Source organism: Acartia tonsa, chromosome 8, assembly GCF_053477335.1.
Source record: "Acartia tonsa isolate MP-2025a chromosome 8, ASM5347733v1, whole genome shotgun sequence".
NCBI classification, from domain to species: Eukaryota; Metazoa; Arthropoda; class Copepoda; order Calanoida; family Acartiidae; genus Acartia; species Acartia tonsa.
Window position 1 is genome coordinate 25457049 of NC_137267.1, and position 19697 is coordinate 25476745.

Here is a 19697-nt window from a genome sequence, read left to right on the forward strand (position 1 = left end):
ACTAGAAGCCCATGACGATCATATGGTTCGCGGGGTTTATTTACTTCTGCTGCAGCCAAGCAAGAAACCATACGGGCGGCTTTCCAGTAACAGTTTCCATTCAATTAATTACAGCTTCTTAAGTTTGTACTATTAATATTATAAATATATTGTGCTATGATTTATATTAAATAGTCTATGTACAATGTACATAGAATATCAAAATAATTGGATTAAAAATTAAATATTTTATTAATGGTAGAAATATAAATGTATGTTTTCGAAGAAAGATCATTAAATTATTTCGTGTAATCAACCTTTTCTAATATTAATTAGTTTGTACGTCCGTATAACAAATATGTTTATTAAAACTTTAGTCATGTTAAAATTATGCAATTGTCAAATTGTTTTCAAACTTGGCATGATGGTTTCTATATTAGATATGTACAATTTAGAAAGCGCAACATCTCTATAACTAAAATCAGAAAGTCCGTACATTCGCATTCAAAACTATTTGTCATCATTAAATTTTTATAAATATAACTATCTATGTTTTCCATGAGATTATATGAAGGCAAATCTGTCATAAGCGAAGCATCTGTATAATCAATTCTTCGATCAAATGCATGTAAGTATGTCCATTATTAAGCAGCCTGCTTTTAAGAGTTATACAAACAAACTGTTCAAAATTTTAGTTAATTTTGATTACGTATCAAACGCGTTGTGTATTCGTACGTTTGTCTGAAAATTATTTATCGAACATTGTGTTTGTCTTTTCCGTTAAGCTTTCTGAAAATTGACCTACATTATTATTTATTAATTATCAAGATTCTGTTTTTACAAAGATAAAAATGTACCATGAATTGTTGATCGCGCTACGAGGTCATCCTGGACTTATCTTTCCTGAGAAGGTTAGTAGTAGTTTTATACCCAATGATCCGTCGGTTTAGCAGTTTTAGAGACCTTTTGGACATAAACATGCTCACAAACAGCTTACTATTATTTTAGACAAGGATGACGATCCAAAAGTAGCGAAGCACAACAAAATCATGTAAGGACAAATCGGAGCTTTGTTACCGCAAAGTTATGTATTCTAAGTCTGTAAAACAGGAGTACATAGAAAGCTATAATTTGGCATGGCAGATGCTCTAATTTCTCTTGTTTTTTTTTATTGCTATTGGTATTAAACAATTTTAAATCAATTAAGAAAAAATTATTATTGTTTAATACAGTTCAATAAACAAGTTTATGATCTTTTGTTCTTAATTTTCAAAACACACCATAAGCTCTACAAAAAAAGTGTTAGGCAAGGAAAATTTCTTAGAAAACATACACTTACTAAAGATAAGCCGTAAAAGCGCCGACTTTATGTTTGATTGGTAAGAAATCAAAATAAATAAATAGAAAATCCTGAAACCTGCCATATATTTTATGATTTGATTTTTTAAAAAACGACTTGACAGACCAACAGCTACTGAGGAAAATAATCGATATTAATGTTTAATTTATGAAACATTCTGTTATTTATGTTAGGATGGAGTATTACGGGTTAATAAGAGTATCAGCGAGCTTCACCCATGTGAAGTTGTAATTATTAACCAGCTACTTGAAGTTGCCTCTGATTATATGTAAGAGCAACTACCATCATCCTTAAATAAAAGTAACACGATGTCTTCCTGTGTGTACCAGTGTTGGTAAAATACAAAAAAAAGTCCAGAATAGAATCCAAGTAGAAGATTCTGTCTGGTTAGCCTGAAATGAAATTGGAACTTTTGAAAAACACAAATAATCTTAAATCTTTTAAAACCAATAAAACCAACTTATTTGGGTTATTTTAAAAAACGGTTTTTTTTCCAACCCTGGTCAGTGGTCTGTATCGAAGATTCTTGCTGAACCGATATCATATGGTTCTCCTTGGCAATGAAGCTTCTTATTGGTCCAAAGTAGGTTTGTAAATGTTAAAGGGGAGGCTACCTCCACCCCATTAGAGAAATTCAAGACTTTTCCATAAAAAATTTTCACATTATTTATTTAAACTAGAATTTAGTGAACTGCATATTTTTTACTGTTCAATAGTTTTAAACTACATGTATATTTGAAAGAATTTATATTTTCTACTAGGTTATAAAATATCAAGAATTGTGTTTTTTGGATATATGCAACTTATATGTCTGTGCTGTTTTCACAAAAACAGCATGATCACTATTTTGGTGGTGCCTAATTGATTGCTATCCTATTATATAAAGTAGTAAGCGTTTTTTGTCTGTCCCGAAGGATCTCGCTAACCGCTGAACCGATATTGTTCTCCATTACAGTGAAGCTTCTTATAGGTCCTGGGAAGGTTTTAAACTCTTTTTGGGGAGGGTGTCTTCACCCCCTCCCCCCCAAAAAAATATTTGTTTACTTTTTTGAAACTCAAATTTCAAATGGGATGAGGTCGACTTTTCCCCCTCCTACCTTAAGTGCCTATAGAGGCTTCTAGGGGTGTATCCGCTAGTTTATTATGATACAACATTATTTATGTTAGTTTGTTTTTTTGTAACTTATGCTTGCAATCAAATTTTTAAATGCACTTCATGCAACAATCCCTTTAGTTAATCATAATGGGGGTGTACTTGCATACTTCTCTCTTAAATTACCTGTGTTTTTTGTTAGCCAATCATGATCTTTTTTCAATAAAAAATGATTTTATTGTTTTAGGCAACTTCACCATTACATCAATGAGAATAGATATAGATTTGACTCTGCCATGTATCTAGCTGCTTTATATGAAGGTTAATATTTTATTTATATTTTTTAGTAGCCAAGCTACTCTATAATTCGAAATTTCCGTCAGTCTGAGACAAAGTGGGGGAAACGTGATTTTCTCGGCTCCTATAAAAGATAGACAGCTGAAATTTTTAATAAAGATTCTTATAACATATACCCATCTAATCTATACATTGTTTTGTCCATCTGTCTGTTATTTGGGGTGCTAGATCGATTTCTAGATTTTCATGTTTTGGTCATTTTCTCAACTTCTGTTTTAGATAATGGGCTGAAATTTTCAGGGATTGCTTAAATTTACATTATACATAGGTATTTTTCTTAAGTTTTATTACGATTTTTATATTAATTGGGGTGCTAGATCGATTCCCAGATTTTTAGGTTTTCTCGATTCCTATTCAGGATTTGCGGCTAAAATTATCAGGGATTGAATATGCTCATATTCTACATATGTTTATTAAGTTTCATTAAGATTTGTCTAAAACTGTGGTGCTAGATCGATACCTAGACTTTTAATTTTTCAAGTTTCTTTTTCCCCTATTTTATCAAGATTAATGTTTATTGTATGACACTGCTTTATAGTTATTTTTCCCGATATCCATTCATAATTTTTGAGCTTTGCTACTTATGGATGTTGTCATCCTTGTTTTCTATTTAATCTGTTTTCTTTTCTTAGAAGTTAATTTCATGTTAAGTTGTAAACAGCATATTTAAAAGCATATATTAGCCTATCAAAGAAAATTTTGCTTCTATGGTCTTTTCAAACAAAAATTAACTTTATTAATGTAATTTACTTTAAAATACGCTTTTACATAGTCTAGATAGGTAATCGATATTTGTTGTAAATGATTTAAAAATTTGTTTACATAAAGTTTGTATTTCAGGCGTGGATACTGCTCTAGAACCATACAGACAAACTTTAGTTACATTAGGTAAGGTATCCACTTTTGTAGTAAAGCTATTCTTCAAATACAACTAAAAAGGTGTTTACGTTCATTTTAGTAAGCATCTGTGACTTTACGAAAGTCAAACTAATAATCATTTAATAATCAAATTTTTGAGATGTTTTAAATCAAAATCAAATCAAATATTTATTTGCGACAGAAAAATAAATATTTTAATTGGCAAGATTTAAGCTACTCTTATGATGTTAACACATAATTAAGTACGAACAGTAAACATGTTGATTTAAAAGACAAAATCTGTATTGTTGTATTGTTAAGAATATGAAATACTGGAGCATGCCGGAGCACAACTATCCCTCCTACAACACCGTCTCATCCCTCATAGACCTGTTCTTAGAGCTCTGGTTCAACTTCTAAAGGTATATCCTGATCAAGTCTAATTTTCGAAGAAAGGTTTAGTTGTAAACATCTAAAATAATTTCTGGAACCAATACTCAATAATGCACAGGAAGCTCGCAATGCACGTAAATATTCTGTAAATAAGTTTTTATGCGCATTTTTCTTGTTATACATTACAAACCTAATTCTTATTCTTTGTGGTAAGGTTTTTTTTCTATAAATAGCTTTTACAAAATTACGTTATTGATTGTATAAGAATAAGTTAAATACTTTCAAGTATCTAGTACAATGTTTGAATATACTTTAGTCGAGCAGTTTGCCGCAATGACCTTTTTGTTCATGTCAAAATAAAAGTTTTTATATGTGCTTTAGATATTTTCATAAATAGAAATATTTTATTTGATAGATTATTGAAGAAGACCAGCCGACAGGATGTATGATTCTTGATAAAGTTTATAAGGTAGGTACCTAGTTTTACTTTTTTATCGTCTTGCTTCATGTCTTATTCTTCTTATTCTGTATAATTATCTTTGATTGATTAGCCATAGTTTCTTATTGACCTACATCGTCATGGAGTGGATTGAGGCACTTTTGTTAAAACTAGGGCTAGTTCAAGCTCCTTGTTCAAGCACATTAAATCTTGACCCGCTAAATCACAAGAACTTGTTTTATTTTCTTCTCATTGATTAGATTCTAAGTAAAATTATGCTCCAAATTATACCTATCGAATTTTATACGCGAGAATAGCTATCTGAAAAAGATCCAATATAATATATATGTATTTAGTTCTAGCTTTAATAATTTTGCTCCATATGTATCCAAGTGTTTGAATATTTTCTGGTGATAGTGCATGAGGTACTTGGAGTAGTGAATTTTTAAAAGTTTTTGTAGTAAACGATTAAGCTTGTGATATTTTATAGGTATTTATCTTGTATTTTTTACTTATTTTAGGCTTCTGCGTCGGGAGTTGAAGGTGTTGGGACAGCACTCAAAAAGGTAACAAATAAAAAATTTAATAAAATTTATTCTAGAAAGTTTGACTAGTGGTGTATAGTTTCTAAACATGTATCTAGGTACCTACTCTCTTTAATTCTTCCTTTCTCATTTTACTTTTCTTTCTTCAATTTTACAAATATAATAAAATAGTAAAATTTTCCTTACTATGATTTAGGGGATGTAAAGAAATTATAACGTCTGCCTTAAACCCTTACGACTGTAAATAAGTGAAAACAGTTATAAACCATATGTACTGTCAGTATACGTACAAATACATATTTTTTTATACCTATTCATCTTAGGTTTTAAGCGAATTGAACAAAGTTCTGTATAAACAACTTCTTGCTTGGCTCTTACAGGTATGAACATTGAACAATGATAAATAAAGTTTAAGCATAATAAGCACTTTCGGAATAGTTAGATAGATTTTTGTTAAGATTACCAACTTGCGTTTTCATTAGATGAGATTTTCATCTTTTGTTGCTAAGAGACTGAGTACTAGAATTTAAAAGTGTCCAAACATTTTAACAAATAATCTGATCAGAGGGGTGATATTTCTTATCGTTTTGAATGTGTATCAATTTATTTATTGTCTTATTTCTTCGAATTCCTAATAACAACTTAATAAAAATTATGTTTTATTATTTTAAACTAAATGTATTATCTGATTTAGGGAAGTTTGTATGATCCATTCCATGAGTTTTTCATTATCAAAGACAGTAAGGTGAGTTTATTTTATTTTCTTTTATTTAGTAAAAATAGATTTTACAAAACACAAAAGGCCTAGATTTTTTCTCTTTTCACCTTAGCAATAAAAAGACATTCTTTCGAAAATTGGTTTAAAAAGGAGTTTAAAAATATGCCACATGGAACTTGAAAATGTTAAAAGCTGTAAAATAAGGCGGATGACAGTATACTGATAATGGGTGACGAGGGAGAACGAACTCGGAGTAAGAGCAGCAGCTATCAGTTGAAACTGGACCTCGTCCCGTCACACATCTCTCCAGCACTGGCCGAGAAAATATTCTTCATTGGTGAAAGTATTCAGGTGTATATTTAAAATATTTTATAGGTATCTAGTAAATTATTATATGTTCATCATATAATGTTTAACTTTTATAAGGATAAGATACATTTTAGGATCAGTAACCTAACCCCCGACTATTTGATTTATAAGTTAAAATGTCAGACGTGATAATATCTAGGGAGGCAGGACACATTGGACCATAAATTATACAGTGAGATATTCAAAGTTATATGAACACGTTCTCTCATTCTTTTGCTTAAACTTTGGTAACAAGCCGTTTTCACTCTACATGGGGAGCAAAGGCCGCTGACAATTTGCAGTGTGACCACTATGTACGTTATGTTCAATATGTTCATATTGAATACCATTTTTAGGTTTTTTGGTACGTTTTTGTTCGTTATTGATTTTTGTATACAATATGAACATTTCAGCATACGTTATTGTACGTTTTTCTGTAATGTATGATTAGTATTAGTAATCATTAATGTATTTGTATTTGATAAAAACTACAAAAAAAAATTCTCCGCGCTTCGCGCGCCATTTTACCAATTTATCCTGGGATTTATGACGTCATAGTGAAGCTTCCATAAAATAAAAAAACTCAACTCAATCAAGCATTTCAGTAAATATAAGAAAATTCCTCTAAACCAATTACAAACCTTATCAGGACATATGCGATGTTAAACTTTAAAAGAGTATGATATTTGTTCATCAGTTAGCAAGATAATTTTTAGTTGATATTTATATTTTCTTGTAATTATAGGAATGAGATACTACTTTCTATTATACAAAGTAGAACGATGTCTCTCTGTCTATCTGTTTTTCTTAAGCTTAAGATCTCGGTAACCGCTGAACCGATTAGGTTCTACTCTTCAGGTAATATACCTACTGGTCCTGTTGTGGTTTTAGGCAAAGAATCCCCCCCTCCAAAAAAATTTCTTTTTCTTTTTGTAAAATATAACAAGTAAGTGAGGTGGGGAAAGGAAACTCCCTTTAAAAAGAAACTTTACAATACCTCATTTGGCGATGCCCCTAGAGGCTGGGGGCTAAGATGCTGGAATATTTAATCGTACTTAAATAAATGAATATAAACCTCATTATTAGTTGGTATTATTTACATGATTAAATTGGGGTAAATTTTTTTAGGGGAGGTAATTAAGAGGGGGTAGTTAAAACCCAAAACAGATTTCAGGGGGGTATAAAAATTTCTGGCGCGCTTCGCGCGCCATTTAATGTAATTTACATAAACTTTCAATTATGTCTTCCCATATTTTTACATGATATAAATTATGTAAATGAGAAGTTTAAACTGATTTTTTTTCAAATCAAAATGTAGAATATGATGTTGATATTTTATAGGTAGTTAAAGGGTTTTTTCTTTAATTTGAATCCAAAAGTTTGAATAAAAAAAATGGGGTGGAGAAATTTTTTTTTTTGGGGGGGGGGGGAGGCGGGGCAGTCAAACTTTTTTTTTATTTTAGTTTTAATAAGAATTTTATTTAGGAGTCGTATTTTTCATTTTTTTGGGTGGGGGTGTCCTACCCCCCAAGAAAATAGCTTAAAACCATCCCAGGACCAGTAGGTATATTCCATGAAGAGTAGAGCCCAATCGGTTTAGTGGTTACTGAGATCTTAAGCTTCAGACAGACATCGTACTACTTTATATTATAGATGTGTATGTGTTTTATGGTACGTTATTGTACGTTATTTTTTCAAAAAATGTACGTTATTGTGTTCATTGTAATTTTTTTGTAGTACGTTATTTTCAATATTAATATCTAAAAGGCGGTGGTCGCCCTGAATTTGTCAGTGTTTCTGTAACAATTTGCCTTTTTTATGGATATGGTATAGGGTTGTCAGCCCTGCCCCTAAGCTCTATGATTGCGATGAAAAGCGTCCATTTGCCCATCAGACAATCAACCCTTTGATTGCACGACCTCTTTCTGAGAAGTCTTAACTGTGCATGGTAGTGAGTTGCACCTGTTTTTGGGCCAAGGCATTCCCTATACTCTATTTTTGTCGCACACATGACAAAGCAGCAGTAGGAACCATTTTAATGTCTTAAGTTATGACGCGGTGTCGGATCGAGATTCGAACCTTCCCGACGACAAACGAGCTACGAGTAGAGCCACGGTCGCGGGTTTAAAACTTTGGTACTTTCATTAATTCTTTTGTTTATTATAATTGTCTTACTCCTTGAGCTACATGAGATTATAAAAGGTATTCAATTTTATCCAAACCCTGGCTTGGTTATGGCAGATGTTTTGATTATTAAAGGGAACTAAAACTCACCACTGTACTAGTCAGTAATCAAGTTGGTAACTTCTTTAAACATACCGATGTAAATATAACACCAAAACTTCAAATGAACTCCTTCTCATTTTCTATGTGGTGATAAGATCATTTTCTGTTTTCGACTCTTATATCTACCCTGAAAAGAATTACCAATACGGATCAGCCATTTCAGAGTTCTTTAGCTACAGAAAAAAATACTTTAAGGCTTTATATTATAGGATATATGAAACTTTATTTAGTTGTTTGAAAGTGATAGAAGAGTAGAATCTCAAGGGGCTGTACTCAGAGAAAAGGAAGCTGAATTTTATCAGGTTAATTTTTATTCGTTTGGCTCTAATTTTTAAGAAAGCTCTCTTATTTGTCAACATTTTAAGTAAATGAATTAAATATTTTTTTTTCATTTTCTAACGTTGCGTTTTAATTATTCTAACTTTCTCCTGTACTAATCATGCAAGTATCTCATAACTGTTTAGACTACCTACACACACATAGACACATATGCATTATACATAATTAGGGTCTTCGCCCCTAGCGCATCTAATGGCAAAGTATCTGTAGTAACAGAGAGAGACTAGAAAAATAGCTTTGAACCATCCCAAGACTTAAATAAGAAAATGAAATGGCTTTAACCATCCCAGGATCTATGTGTAGCTCACCTCAAATAGAGAATTCAATCGGTTCATTAGCCATTGAAGTCTCTAGCTTTAGACAAAAACCCTTAGATTTAAAAAAAAAATATTAGGATATTCCTTTTAAAGAGTCTACCTATTGTTCTTTTATGAAAACTTTATTTAGATTTATCAGATTATCGTTGCCTTTCTAAATATCTAATGTTTGTTATATTTTAGGAGCTATCACGATTGAGAGACAAGGAGATGTTTGAAGTGCAGGAGTTTTCAAGTTTTGTTGATAGAATCAGAGAAGCCGTGTCATCGCATCTACACAATCTTGTAATGGTGGATGCGGATTTAAAATCAGGTATTTATGTCAGATTTAAGGAAGATGAAATAGTCAATGCTTGCAAAGGATCTAAATGAATAAAACAAGTGTCGATAAATTTATGTACATCCACAATGATGATACACAAAGTTACCCCTTCCACAGATTAAAATTATTGGTTAAAAGGTTTAAACACTCAACTTTATGAATAACCATTCAAAATTTACTATAGTCCTCAAAGTTGTTTAGCCGTCGAATAGGAAAACGTTATAAGGTATAAAACTTTAGGGACTGTTGTAATAAACAGCCGATTGTCCCCTCTCTTTCTGATGCTTGATCAGACAAGGTCATAATATGAAGTCTTTGGAACCGATATCTATAATACAAAGTAGAACGATGTCTGCTTGTCCGTCCCTTAAGATCTCGTTAACCAATGAACCGATCGGATTCTACTCTTCAGGGAATATACCTACTGGTCCTGTGGTGGTTTTAGGCAATTTTCTTGGGGGGTGGAACACCCCCAACCCCCCAAAAAACAAAATATCCCCCCCCCATTTTTTTTTTTTGTAGGGGATTTCCTTGGTCCTTTTACGTATTTTTCCTAAATTTTTTTTTTATCACCTCTTGGGGCAAAGGCCCTAGAGGCTAGGGGCGAAGCCGCTAGTAGAATATACGTGGATATTATGCCATTGGAAAGGGTGGGGTGGAAGGGGAGGAACGTTATTTTAGCCAGCTGCAAATTTTACTTTATTAGAGTACATGATAATCTGGTGTAAGATCCAAGTAATAATAATCTATTGTCTTTGGTTATAAATGCTATTTTGGTTTAAGAAAATGAAATATCCATAAACAAAACATACCTACGGATTTGTAGTATTAAAAAAACATTGTTAAAAAAAGGCTTAAATATATAAATTAAATAGCTTAAAACAATCTTGGTACAAAAAGGTGAACTCCATAAATTCAGTAGTTCTTAAAATCTTAGGCTACAAACAAACAAAAAACCTTACCACTTTATATTATAATTATAGGATAATTAGAGACAAACAATAAAGAAATACCTAAGTTTTTAGTTTTAACTAAATATTGTTTTTAGAACTGAATACAGTATGGAATGTATTCCTGCTAGGACGTGGAGAATTATTTCATACATTTATCAGCCTGGCAGAGGAAAGACTGTCCAAACCTCCCTCCATCACAGCTCAAAATGATGCCAACCAGGTAATTCCAAAATAAAAGAATATATTGTTTTTAAATCAGATTAAAATAACCACATAATTAAAGCTGTTTTAGGCACAATTCTTTTTTAAAAATCTTGTCATTTTTTCATTGTTGATTACGTGTCTACTCTTGGAATCATATGCCATTCTTTATTCAAAGTTTAGGAATTATTAGAGTACTTTTTGAACAAAATGTCAAACGTTAAAAAAATAATTTAAGGCTTGGAGATCCTCGCTTCAATTAGTGCTTTCTCATGGTGAAGAAGATATGATGATTCAAAAGGTATCATTTAAATAATTTAAAGTTAGGTATTAGATAAGACTTGGAAACAATAGTTTCTTGTACATTTTAGGGACTAATCTAGTTGTGATAAGTAAAGATAACACTCTTCTTTGATTTTCAGGGGGGGGGGGGGGGGTATTTTACACATTCGCATAAACGATATAGACTTTGACTTAAGAGATAAAGGATAGATTATTTGGCAAAAAAATTCTTTAGGGATGTTTCCCTTTTTAAAACAGTTTGAATTTGGCCTCCAGGTGGATTCTAACCGCTTAAAAAAATATTTTTTTACTTTTCAAGATATACCTAACTAGGTATACTTAATAGTAGTTTTATTTTAACTTATCCAGAGTCCACTTTGAGGACTGCAGGACCTGAACTTTAAGCTCAAATTAGTTGATAACATCCAAAAACCTCAACCTCTAAATTTGTTCTTGAATTGTTATCGGACTTGGCTGTAACATATTTGGTAATTTCAGGTTAAAATGGTGCTAGGAAGTGAACCAAAAGAGTGCTGGGAACAGCTTTCCATTCAGGAAATATAAATGTTTTAACTATTTTGGTCACAGAAAAAAATATACAGAAAATAAGTACAGATACATATTCCAGACAACTACCTGCCCCAAAAGACAAAGACCCTTTTGCTAGCATAAGAAAAATTTCATTACACTTTCAATACAAATTTTGGACAGGGTCTTTGTAGTACATTTACTCTCAACTTCATTTATATGTCGCCCTTTAAATTTTTTTATTAGTAATAGGCGTTGCTGTTTGCTAGGGTTTTGGAAGATTTTTTCTTTGTTCTTTTTATTATACTAGCGGCTACGCCCCCAGAGGCCTTTATATTATAGGATATTAATCAAATTTCTTGTATTTTGTTCACAATAGTTCCTTTGTACAAATTTGCACCTTAAACAATTTTAATAGGTATAAAGTAAAAACTAATGATATTGAGTATTGTGGAGCTAATAAATGAATTGTTAAGATTGCTCTATTGTTAAAATATATTTTTTGAACAGTATGCTGTTTCGTGGCCACTACACCTTATTATTACACCAGGAACTACATTTGTTTTTTTTTATTATCAATATACTTAGGAAGATTTCATGGATAAAAAATTAAAACATTTCACACATCTTTCCAAAGCAGGGTCCCTTTAATTAATCATCCCTTACTTACTTTACTTAGGTCAAATTACATTATGTGTAAAAACTAAAAAATATAAATAAATGTTTTGATATTCAGCTGCTATCAGCAAGTATAATAAAATCTTTTCTCTGCTCCTGCTAATGAGAAGATCAAGCAATGCCCTCAACTTTATGTGGACGCAGGTAGATTATTTTTGGAGAGCTTTGATTTCAGGGGTGTACGTACATTCTGCATGGGATCCCCTGCTAAAGGGGGAGGGGGATGAAAAATATTTGATAGGGGGGAAAAATCAAGTGGGGGAGAATAAATAATTTTTGCAGCTAAGGAATATACCTATGTAGTAGGTATGTATTGTATATAGGGGTGGTGAGATAAAATATTAGGAGTGAAATGAATATTTTTGAATGGAGCTCTACGTACCTCCTAAAAGAAAATATGTATAAAAGCGAAGCTTTTCTGTAATTAGGGTTTGTTTTGTTCGTCCGCCATAGTTAGCTCTTTTCATTAATTTAGGTATGGTAGAGTTGTGCTATACATTTTGATCTTGCAATAGTTAGGTACGATTTAGAATGCGTAGCAACTCTATAATTGTTATCAGAAAGTACGTACGTCCAATTTAGGGGGGGGGGGGGGTTAATGCAACCATCTCGTAATCAATGTAGAAATGGCACTTAGAATTCGTATTTTGATCTGAAATTTTGCATGAGTAATCCTTGGTAGGTCTATTTTCCCTAATTCGAACAAAAAGTTGGAAAAGTAGCGGCTGACTGCTGGCGGCTCATCCGTTTAGCCATTTGTTGGGTATTTTCAAGCGAAATCCATCACGAAACCTCTCTCCACATAATGCTATTTTCCGATCCAAAACGTTTTCAAACGGTTCTAGCCGGTAGTTGCTGGTACTAGAAATCTAAAAAATGTTTTTTTTTGTACCATTTCATATGATTTAAAGCAAAAATATGTTTCAAAAAGCTGATTTCTACGTAATTTATGACAGATTTGCCCTAAAAATAGCCAAAAAACGGCTAAACGGCTGAGCCGTTAGCCGTTACTTTTTCAACTTTTTTTTCGATTTAGGGAAAATAGACCTACCAAGGATTCTCATGCAAAATTTCAGATCAAAATTCGAATTTTAAGTGCACTTTATACATTGATTACGAGATGGTTGCATTAAACCCCCCCCCCCCTTATGTTGATTTGTTTATGTACTCTTTTGACAAAAACTTTTTATAATTGTAATTTTCCTATTCATATATTTGGAATATTAATTCCTAGATGTTATTGTTACATATTTTCGATGTTATTGTTAAGTATCATTTCCTTATATTCAGATGATGAATAAGGGTAAACAGGAGGATGGAAGGGGAGTCAACTGGAGCGGCCAAATCTGGCAAACTAGGCTCCACATGGCCTTTCTCATTGCCAATATACAGGTATTTTTAATTGTGTCTTGTGGGCCCCAGCCTGATTTGATTCTTTGGCTTGTATACCAATGTCCAATACCATTTTTATCAAGCCAGCCTTTAGACTTTTTGTTCTAATAGTTACATAGATAACCAACTCTTTTATTGTTAATTGGTGTTTTAATTAAAAGTTTCTGTTGTTCTGTTCATTTTTAAAGAATTTAGTTTGTTGTTGGGCCAGTATATTTCCTATATACCTCTTAACTGCCTTTGCAATAATTTTTGATGTCTTTGGTTAAGATGCTTTGTGTACCGTGACTTAATCCCCTTACCTTTTCGCAAAGTAGCTAAAATTTACTAAAATAGCTTTAAAATCCTTATTTTTTTACTAGAGCTATGTTCTATCAGACGTGTTGGAATCTCATAAATCTACATTATTGAAGAAACTGGAGGAGACAAGATCATTTGAAACTATTAAAGAGGCACACGAACAGGTTTTTAATTTAGATGTTTTTTTTCAAACTGATAACAATGCATTTTTAACATACTATAGTAAAATTACTAGGTATGACCAACAAAATAATGGAGTCGATTTACCCCCACCCTTAGAGTTATTTAGGCTGCTAGTGTTACATATCCTAGTAGGTAGGTAACAATTGCATTAGAAATATATTATGTCCTAAAATTATAGTTATGTAAAATAGTCTTTTTCCAAATAAGGTTTTTGCTTAAATATTACTATAGTATGTATTACTATGCTGTAAATACAAATTTAAACACTTATCTAAAGTATAAGCTGAGAAAAACATGTTTAAAAATCGTGTACAAATACGTACATACCCTAGATATAGAGTATCCATAAATTAAGTAATATGTGCTCTGCACAGTTTATTATTCATCTTCCATTGAACTATTATTTTTATTAAAACATTTTCAGTTCTTAATTGATGTATCAACCCAAATCTTCCTGCAAAATCCGAAAATCCTGAAACTCTTGAAGGATTTACTGAATGCTACTTTGGTCCTAGTTCGTTGTGCCAGCTATAATATCCAGGTAAGCTTTTATTTTTACTATTTTAATGTACCATGCTTTGTAAATAATCTAGAAAAAGGAAGTAAATGAATATGACATGTCAGGAAAACCATGAGAAGCATGATCTACTTTTTAATAAAGTAATGCTCAACAGATAAATAACCATCTGCTAGCAAGACCATGGTCCAAATGTCTTAACTGCACTGTGCATAGCAATGGGATGCAACTGATATTGAGCCAAAGCATTCCCCTTATTCTTACTTTTTAAAGCATTCTGTGAACAATATAGTAGTAGGTGCAAATAATGACGTCTCTAGTATGACGCCGCGATTTCTAGACTTAAAGCCAGCATTAAAAGATAAAAAAAGCCAATTCATAATAAATATTTTTCTTTAGGAATCTGAGCAATTGTGTGCTGAGCTAAATCAGAAGGCTTTGCTATTACTGCAGCTATTAACAAGTATGAGACAGAAAGTAGAAGGTGGCAATCATTTGGCACAGCTGCTTCTTAGATTGGACTTCAACAGGTTCTTCTCTGCTAATAAAAAAATCACAGAACCTATGAAACCATTAAAATCTTAAGGATTTAAACTGTGATGTATTAAGCCATTCTTATTTTTTTTTTAAATAGTTATTTTCAGTTTTATTGATAAAAAAACAACCTTAATGGTTCTTAGAAAAACAACTCAATCAATTTAGTTTACCTAGTTGTTTCAGAAATATTTTACTCCAAACAAAAAGAAACCTATAAGTTTTAATAGCGACCTCTAGTTACACTTTAAATAGATAAGGGTCGACTCACCACCTTAGATTTTAGTTTGGGGTTAAAATATTTATTTCTGGGGTCATTTTCTCCTAGGAGGGTGGAGGTACCCTTAGCCAAAATACATAGAATACCTTACCATTATATAGAAGAAGCTGCACCTTAAACGAGAGCCTTATCGGTCCAGCGGATAGACAGACGCTTACTACTTTTATGTATAAGTATATAATATATTTTATCTTTATATACATTAGTTTATTTCTTAAATGCATTTATACTAGACTAATATAAACGGTTTAGTATTAATATCTTGTTAATTTTTTAAAATCATTACAGTACATATCTTACACAAGTAAGTTAATATTAACATTAATTCAATTTTTGTATTTATAAGTTATATTTTGCATTTAAAATTACCAGTAAAATTTAAATTTATTTCGTTAAATCTTGTATAAATTAACAAGGATAAATGCGTACATTAATAAGACAACTGATAGGTTATATAATGAAATATTTATCTATCTAAAAGGGAACTATCCACGAACGAGAGCAAGTGATTCTAAGCACCTTCCAGCATTGATCCATAGTATTTTTTTAGTGAATATACTAGGTTTATGTTTAATATTTGGTTTATTAACTAAACTGTTGGGTTTTACCATGGTTTTATATGAAAAAAACTTTTAAATGTAAATCGTTTTTTGATGCAATATCATCAAATGCTTTGTTGAGTTCAAAGGACAAAATAAATGACACGACAGAAAAGCATTAAATGCTGTAAATTGCAAAAGTACTTTAATTAAACTATTTACAATATTGCAAGTTACCAACCCTTTTTTTAAATATACATTTTTAATAAAAAAATATACTTTTGTGTCAAAGCTTTTAATAAAACAGTTTGAACTCATCAAAACATTTGCTGATATTGCACCAAAAAAATATTTTACTTTTCAAAGTTTTTTCAGGGTTTCAGATCCGGATCCGCAAGGATCCGCATATTTTTGAGTCCAAGGATCCGGATCCGCAAAAAAATGCGGATCCGGATCCTTAGACTCCAAAAAATGCGGAAAAAATGGAAAAATCTACCTAAATTTATATAAAATCTCAGACATTCTCTTGATGAGAGCCAATCTTTAAGGTTTAGGTTCAGACTTGAAAATTAAAAGTATTTTTGACTTAGAATTAAAGAATAAAATTTTTTTGAAAAATTTGGTGATTTTATTTTTATTGTCAAAGATCCGGATCCGGATCCGCACTGACCAAATTTTGAGGATCCGGATCCGCATAAAATCAATGCGGATCCGAAACCCTGGTTTTTTTTCATAGAAAACCATAGTGAAACCTAACATTTTAGTCCATAAACCAAATATTAAACATAAACCTAATATATTCACTAAAAAATACTATGAATCAATGCTGGAAGGTGCTTAGAATCACTTGCTCTCGTTCGTGAATAGTCCCCTTTACACAAGTTGCATTTAATTTTTTTATGCTTTTTCCTTATCTTGGATATTATATGTTTTATTTTTAGTTTTAATAAGATAGGAGGGAAGTTTTCCGATAAACAAAAGGGAAACTTGTATGGATAGGTCAGTGGACTATAAAGAGAAAAGTAGGTTGCGGGTAAAATCCGTAAAGGTTGTGTGTTTTAAGTTGAAAACAATAGTAGAACGATAAAAAATTATGTTAATTTTTTTTTTTAAATTTGTCTAGTTCTTATTAATAAGAAATACACATATTTAGTGAATATTATCGTTCTACTACTATTTTTAAGCCTTAAAACACACACCTTTACAGATTTTACCCGCAACCTACTTTTCCCTTATTTTTTTTCTTTTTACGTCCGTAGATAATATGCTAGTTATTTTTAATTGAAATTTTTTTACTTATATACTTCTTTTCACGAGCTTGCTCGCATTTTTTTTTTCAGAACATAGGTCCCACTCCCTGAATTTTTAGTTTTGAAGCCATAAAATTGCTGTGGACTTTTCTACAACTTAGTATGTATTTATCAGCTGGAATAGGGGGATAATCCGACAAAAGATAAATTTTTAAAAAGTTTATTTTATGTTTATGCTTTTATTTTCCACTAGGGGCTACGCATCTAGAGGCCTCTAGGGGTGGGGCACTTGTGAGGCGGGTGGATTTGAATTCGATAACCCAATTTTTTATTTTAGATTTAAAAAGAACCAGATGATTTTAATTTTAGTTTTTTAATTATTTTTTTTTTGGGGGGTGGGGATTTTTTTTCTAGTTGTGATTTCTTTTGGAAGGGTGGTGTTAAAATAGTTATAAACCTTCTCAAAGTCTCTGAGAAGTTACACTGTAAAGGAAAACCATATCGGTTCAGCGGTTAGCGAGATTAGTATGTACAAACAGACAGACAGGTATCTTGTTACTGTATCCTAAAAGTTGACCAATGACCAACATGCACTAAGCTTTCTCGAAATTTGTAAACCAACGGACGGTGATTTTCAAGAACTTACTGTATAAAATAAAAATTATTAGCTTTTTTCATATCGGACTGTTCCTTTTGAAAAACAATGTTTCTTTTTATGTGATATTATTCCAATTTTTTTTATAACTTTATTCCTGATAAATATGTATAATATATTGGTGTTTAAAATTAATGAATTCAGTTGACTTTGTCGCTTATTCATATTAACAACAAAAAATAGAATTAACAAGGATTTGTAAAACTTAAGTAAAGTTGCACCGTAGCATGTAAAAAGATAATCTTCGGATACTTGCAATTTTAAAGTTTTAAGTTAATTAAAGGCAAGCTATTTAAAACAAAAGTTTGTGTATAAGTCTATATAGGGTTTTGTACCTGCAGGACAAAGCGGCAGTAAGTCGGAAAGCATAGATAACATTTCTTGACGGCCGTATGTACATACCATTACACATATTAGTTGCTGCGCTGCTATTAATGATACGGTGAAAATTCATTCAATTTTTTATGAAATTGATATAAAATAATTTTCAATTATTGAATATTCCTAGTCCTATTATATAAAGTAGTAAGTTTTTTTTTTAAATTAGCGAAGGATTTTGCTAACCTCTGAACCGATATGGTTCTTCTTTACAGTGAAGCTTCTTACAGGTCCTTAGGTGGTTTTAGTTTATTTTATATTTAGAAATAATTATTTATGTCTGGAGCCAAAAATATCTCTAATATTGTCCATACGATTGGGTATTATTTTTAAGGAAATATTTATATATTCTTTCTATCATTACACTTTCTGAAACTAATCGCTTTTAAGTTGGGGGCTAAGCCATTATAAACAATATTTAGAATATCAAATGTCTTTATTTAATCTTTATAGAGTGAAATCAATATGTTTATATACTACCTAACTTAAATATTTTATGAATTCGTACTGTTTCGTACCATGAAATTTAAAAATATATAAGATTGAGTTTTATTCATATTTTAATGTTAGAAATATGATTTTAATATTTTAATATAATATCAGAGTTAATAAGAATTTTTATTATTGTTGAAAATAAATTATGAAAAATTGGTAAATTATTATTTTATCTACTTCAGTGTACTTTAAGAAAAGCTTGTAATTAAAATATGTAAAAAATGTGATAATTATAACATAGGTGATAAATAAAAATGTTACCTGCTAAATTAATTTCAGAAAATTAGACTAAAAAATGCCGCGAACCCGCACGAAACCGCAGCATATGCGGTTTGCTGAGATTCCTGTGTTGAGATGGATAGGGGACCCCATACAACCCCAACCCAAAGATGTAATATTCATGCTCATGTAGTGAGGATACTGTAATGTATTCAATCATCTCGATTAAAAACAACAAAAATGACAACCTCTTTAAGTAGCGTAGCAGCGCTCCTAAATGTACAAAAGGGAAGGAATATGGGATCATATCAGACAGATAGACATATTAACCAATATCAGTAGTCATACAAAGCTTAATTCTAACTTTCAGCCGTCTATCTTTAATATTAGCCGAGAAATTAATGTTTATTAGCCGAGCTGATGACGGACATTTCGAATTATGAAATAGCTTCTTTGCCTCCTTATAATAAAAAAATGCATCATTTTATTTATGATGGGGTTATGTTACCGTAAAGATTGCCAACATGCTGTAGAGATATATAAGGAGGGGGGGGGGGGGGGGGGTAATGCAACCATCTCGTAATTAATGTATAAATGGCACTTAAAATTCGAATTTCGATCTTGAATTTTGCATGAGTAATCTTTGGTAGGTCTATTTTCCCTAAATCAAACAAAAAGTTGGAAAAGTAAAGGCTAACGGCTGGCGGCTCAGTAGTTTAGCCATTTTTAGGCTATTTTCAAGGCAAATCATCACGAAACCTATCTCAACATAATAATCTTTGCTGCTCCAAAACGTTTTCAAATGGTTCTAGCCGGTAGTTGCTGGTACTAGAAATCTAAAAATGTTTTTTTTGTATCATTTCAAATAATTTAAAGCAAAAGTATGTTTCAAAAAGTGCATTCCTACGTAATTTATGACAGATTTGCCCTAAAAATAGTTTCAACTTTTTGTTCTATTT

At 31.4% G+C, this 19697-nt stretch overlaps 2 protein-coding genes across 4 annotated transcripts in view; both read left to right on the forward strand.

Annotated features, from left to right (window-relative positions):
- Positions 1 to 18802, forward strand: LOC145326369 (gamma-tubulin complex component 4-like). 2 transcript variants are annotated; one of them, XM_080169682.1, is made up of 22 exons: positions 1 to 890; positions 1513 to 1607; positions 2680 to 2753; positions 3630 to 3677; positions 3969 to 4069; positions 4456 to 4509; positions 5001 to 5045; positions 5348 to 5404; positions 5719 to 5769; positions 5947 to 6093; positions 8607 to 8678; positions 9216 to 9345; positions 10403 to 10527; positions 10747 to 10809; positions 11289 to 11342; positions 11826 to 11865; positions 12052 to 12140; positions 13287 to 13388; positions 13751 to 13852; positions 14296 to 14412; positions 14788 to 15060; positions 18595 to 18802. In XM_080169682.1, exons 1-21 carry the CDS (start codon positions 831 to 833, stop codon positions 14971 to 14973), a joined length of 1812 nt encoding a protein of 603 aa, XP_080025808.1. In that variant the 5' UTR covers positions 1 to 830; the 3' UTR covers positions 14974 to 15060; positions 18595 to 18802. The 2 variants fall into 2 exon arrangements, with proteins under 2 accessions (XP_080025808.1, XP_080025809.1); XM_080169683.1 differs by lacking the exons at positions 5719 to 5769; positions 18595 to 18802 and having other exon boundaries at positions 14788 to 15012.
- Orc1 (origin recognition complex subunit 1) overlaps positions 18776 to 19697 on the forward strand; it is a 25492-nt gene continuing 24570 nt past the window's right edge. For both annotated transcript variants that reach the window (XM_080169680.1, XM_080169681.1), the window contains exon 1: positions 18776 to 18910. In XM_080169680.1, coding sequence (XP_080025806.1) covers positions 18815 to 18910 — 96 coding nt within the window. In that variant the 5' untranslated portion in view covers positions 18776 to 18814. The remainder of the gene's footprint in view (positions 18911 to 19697) is intronic.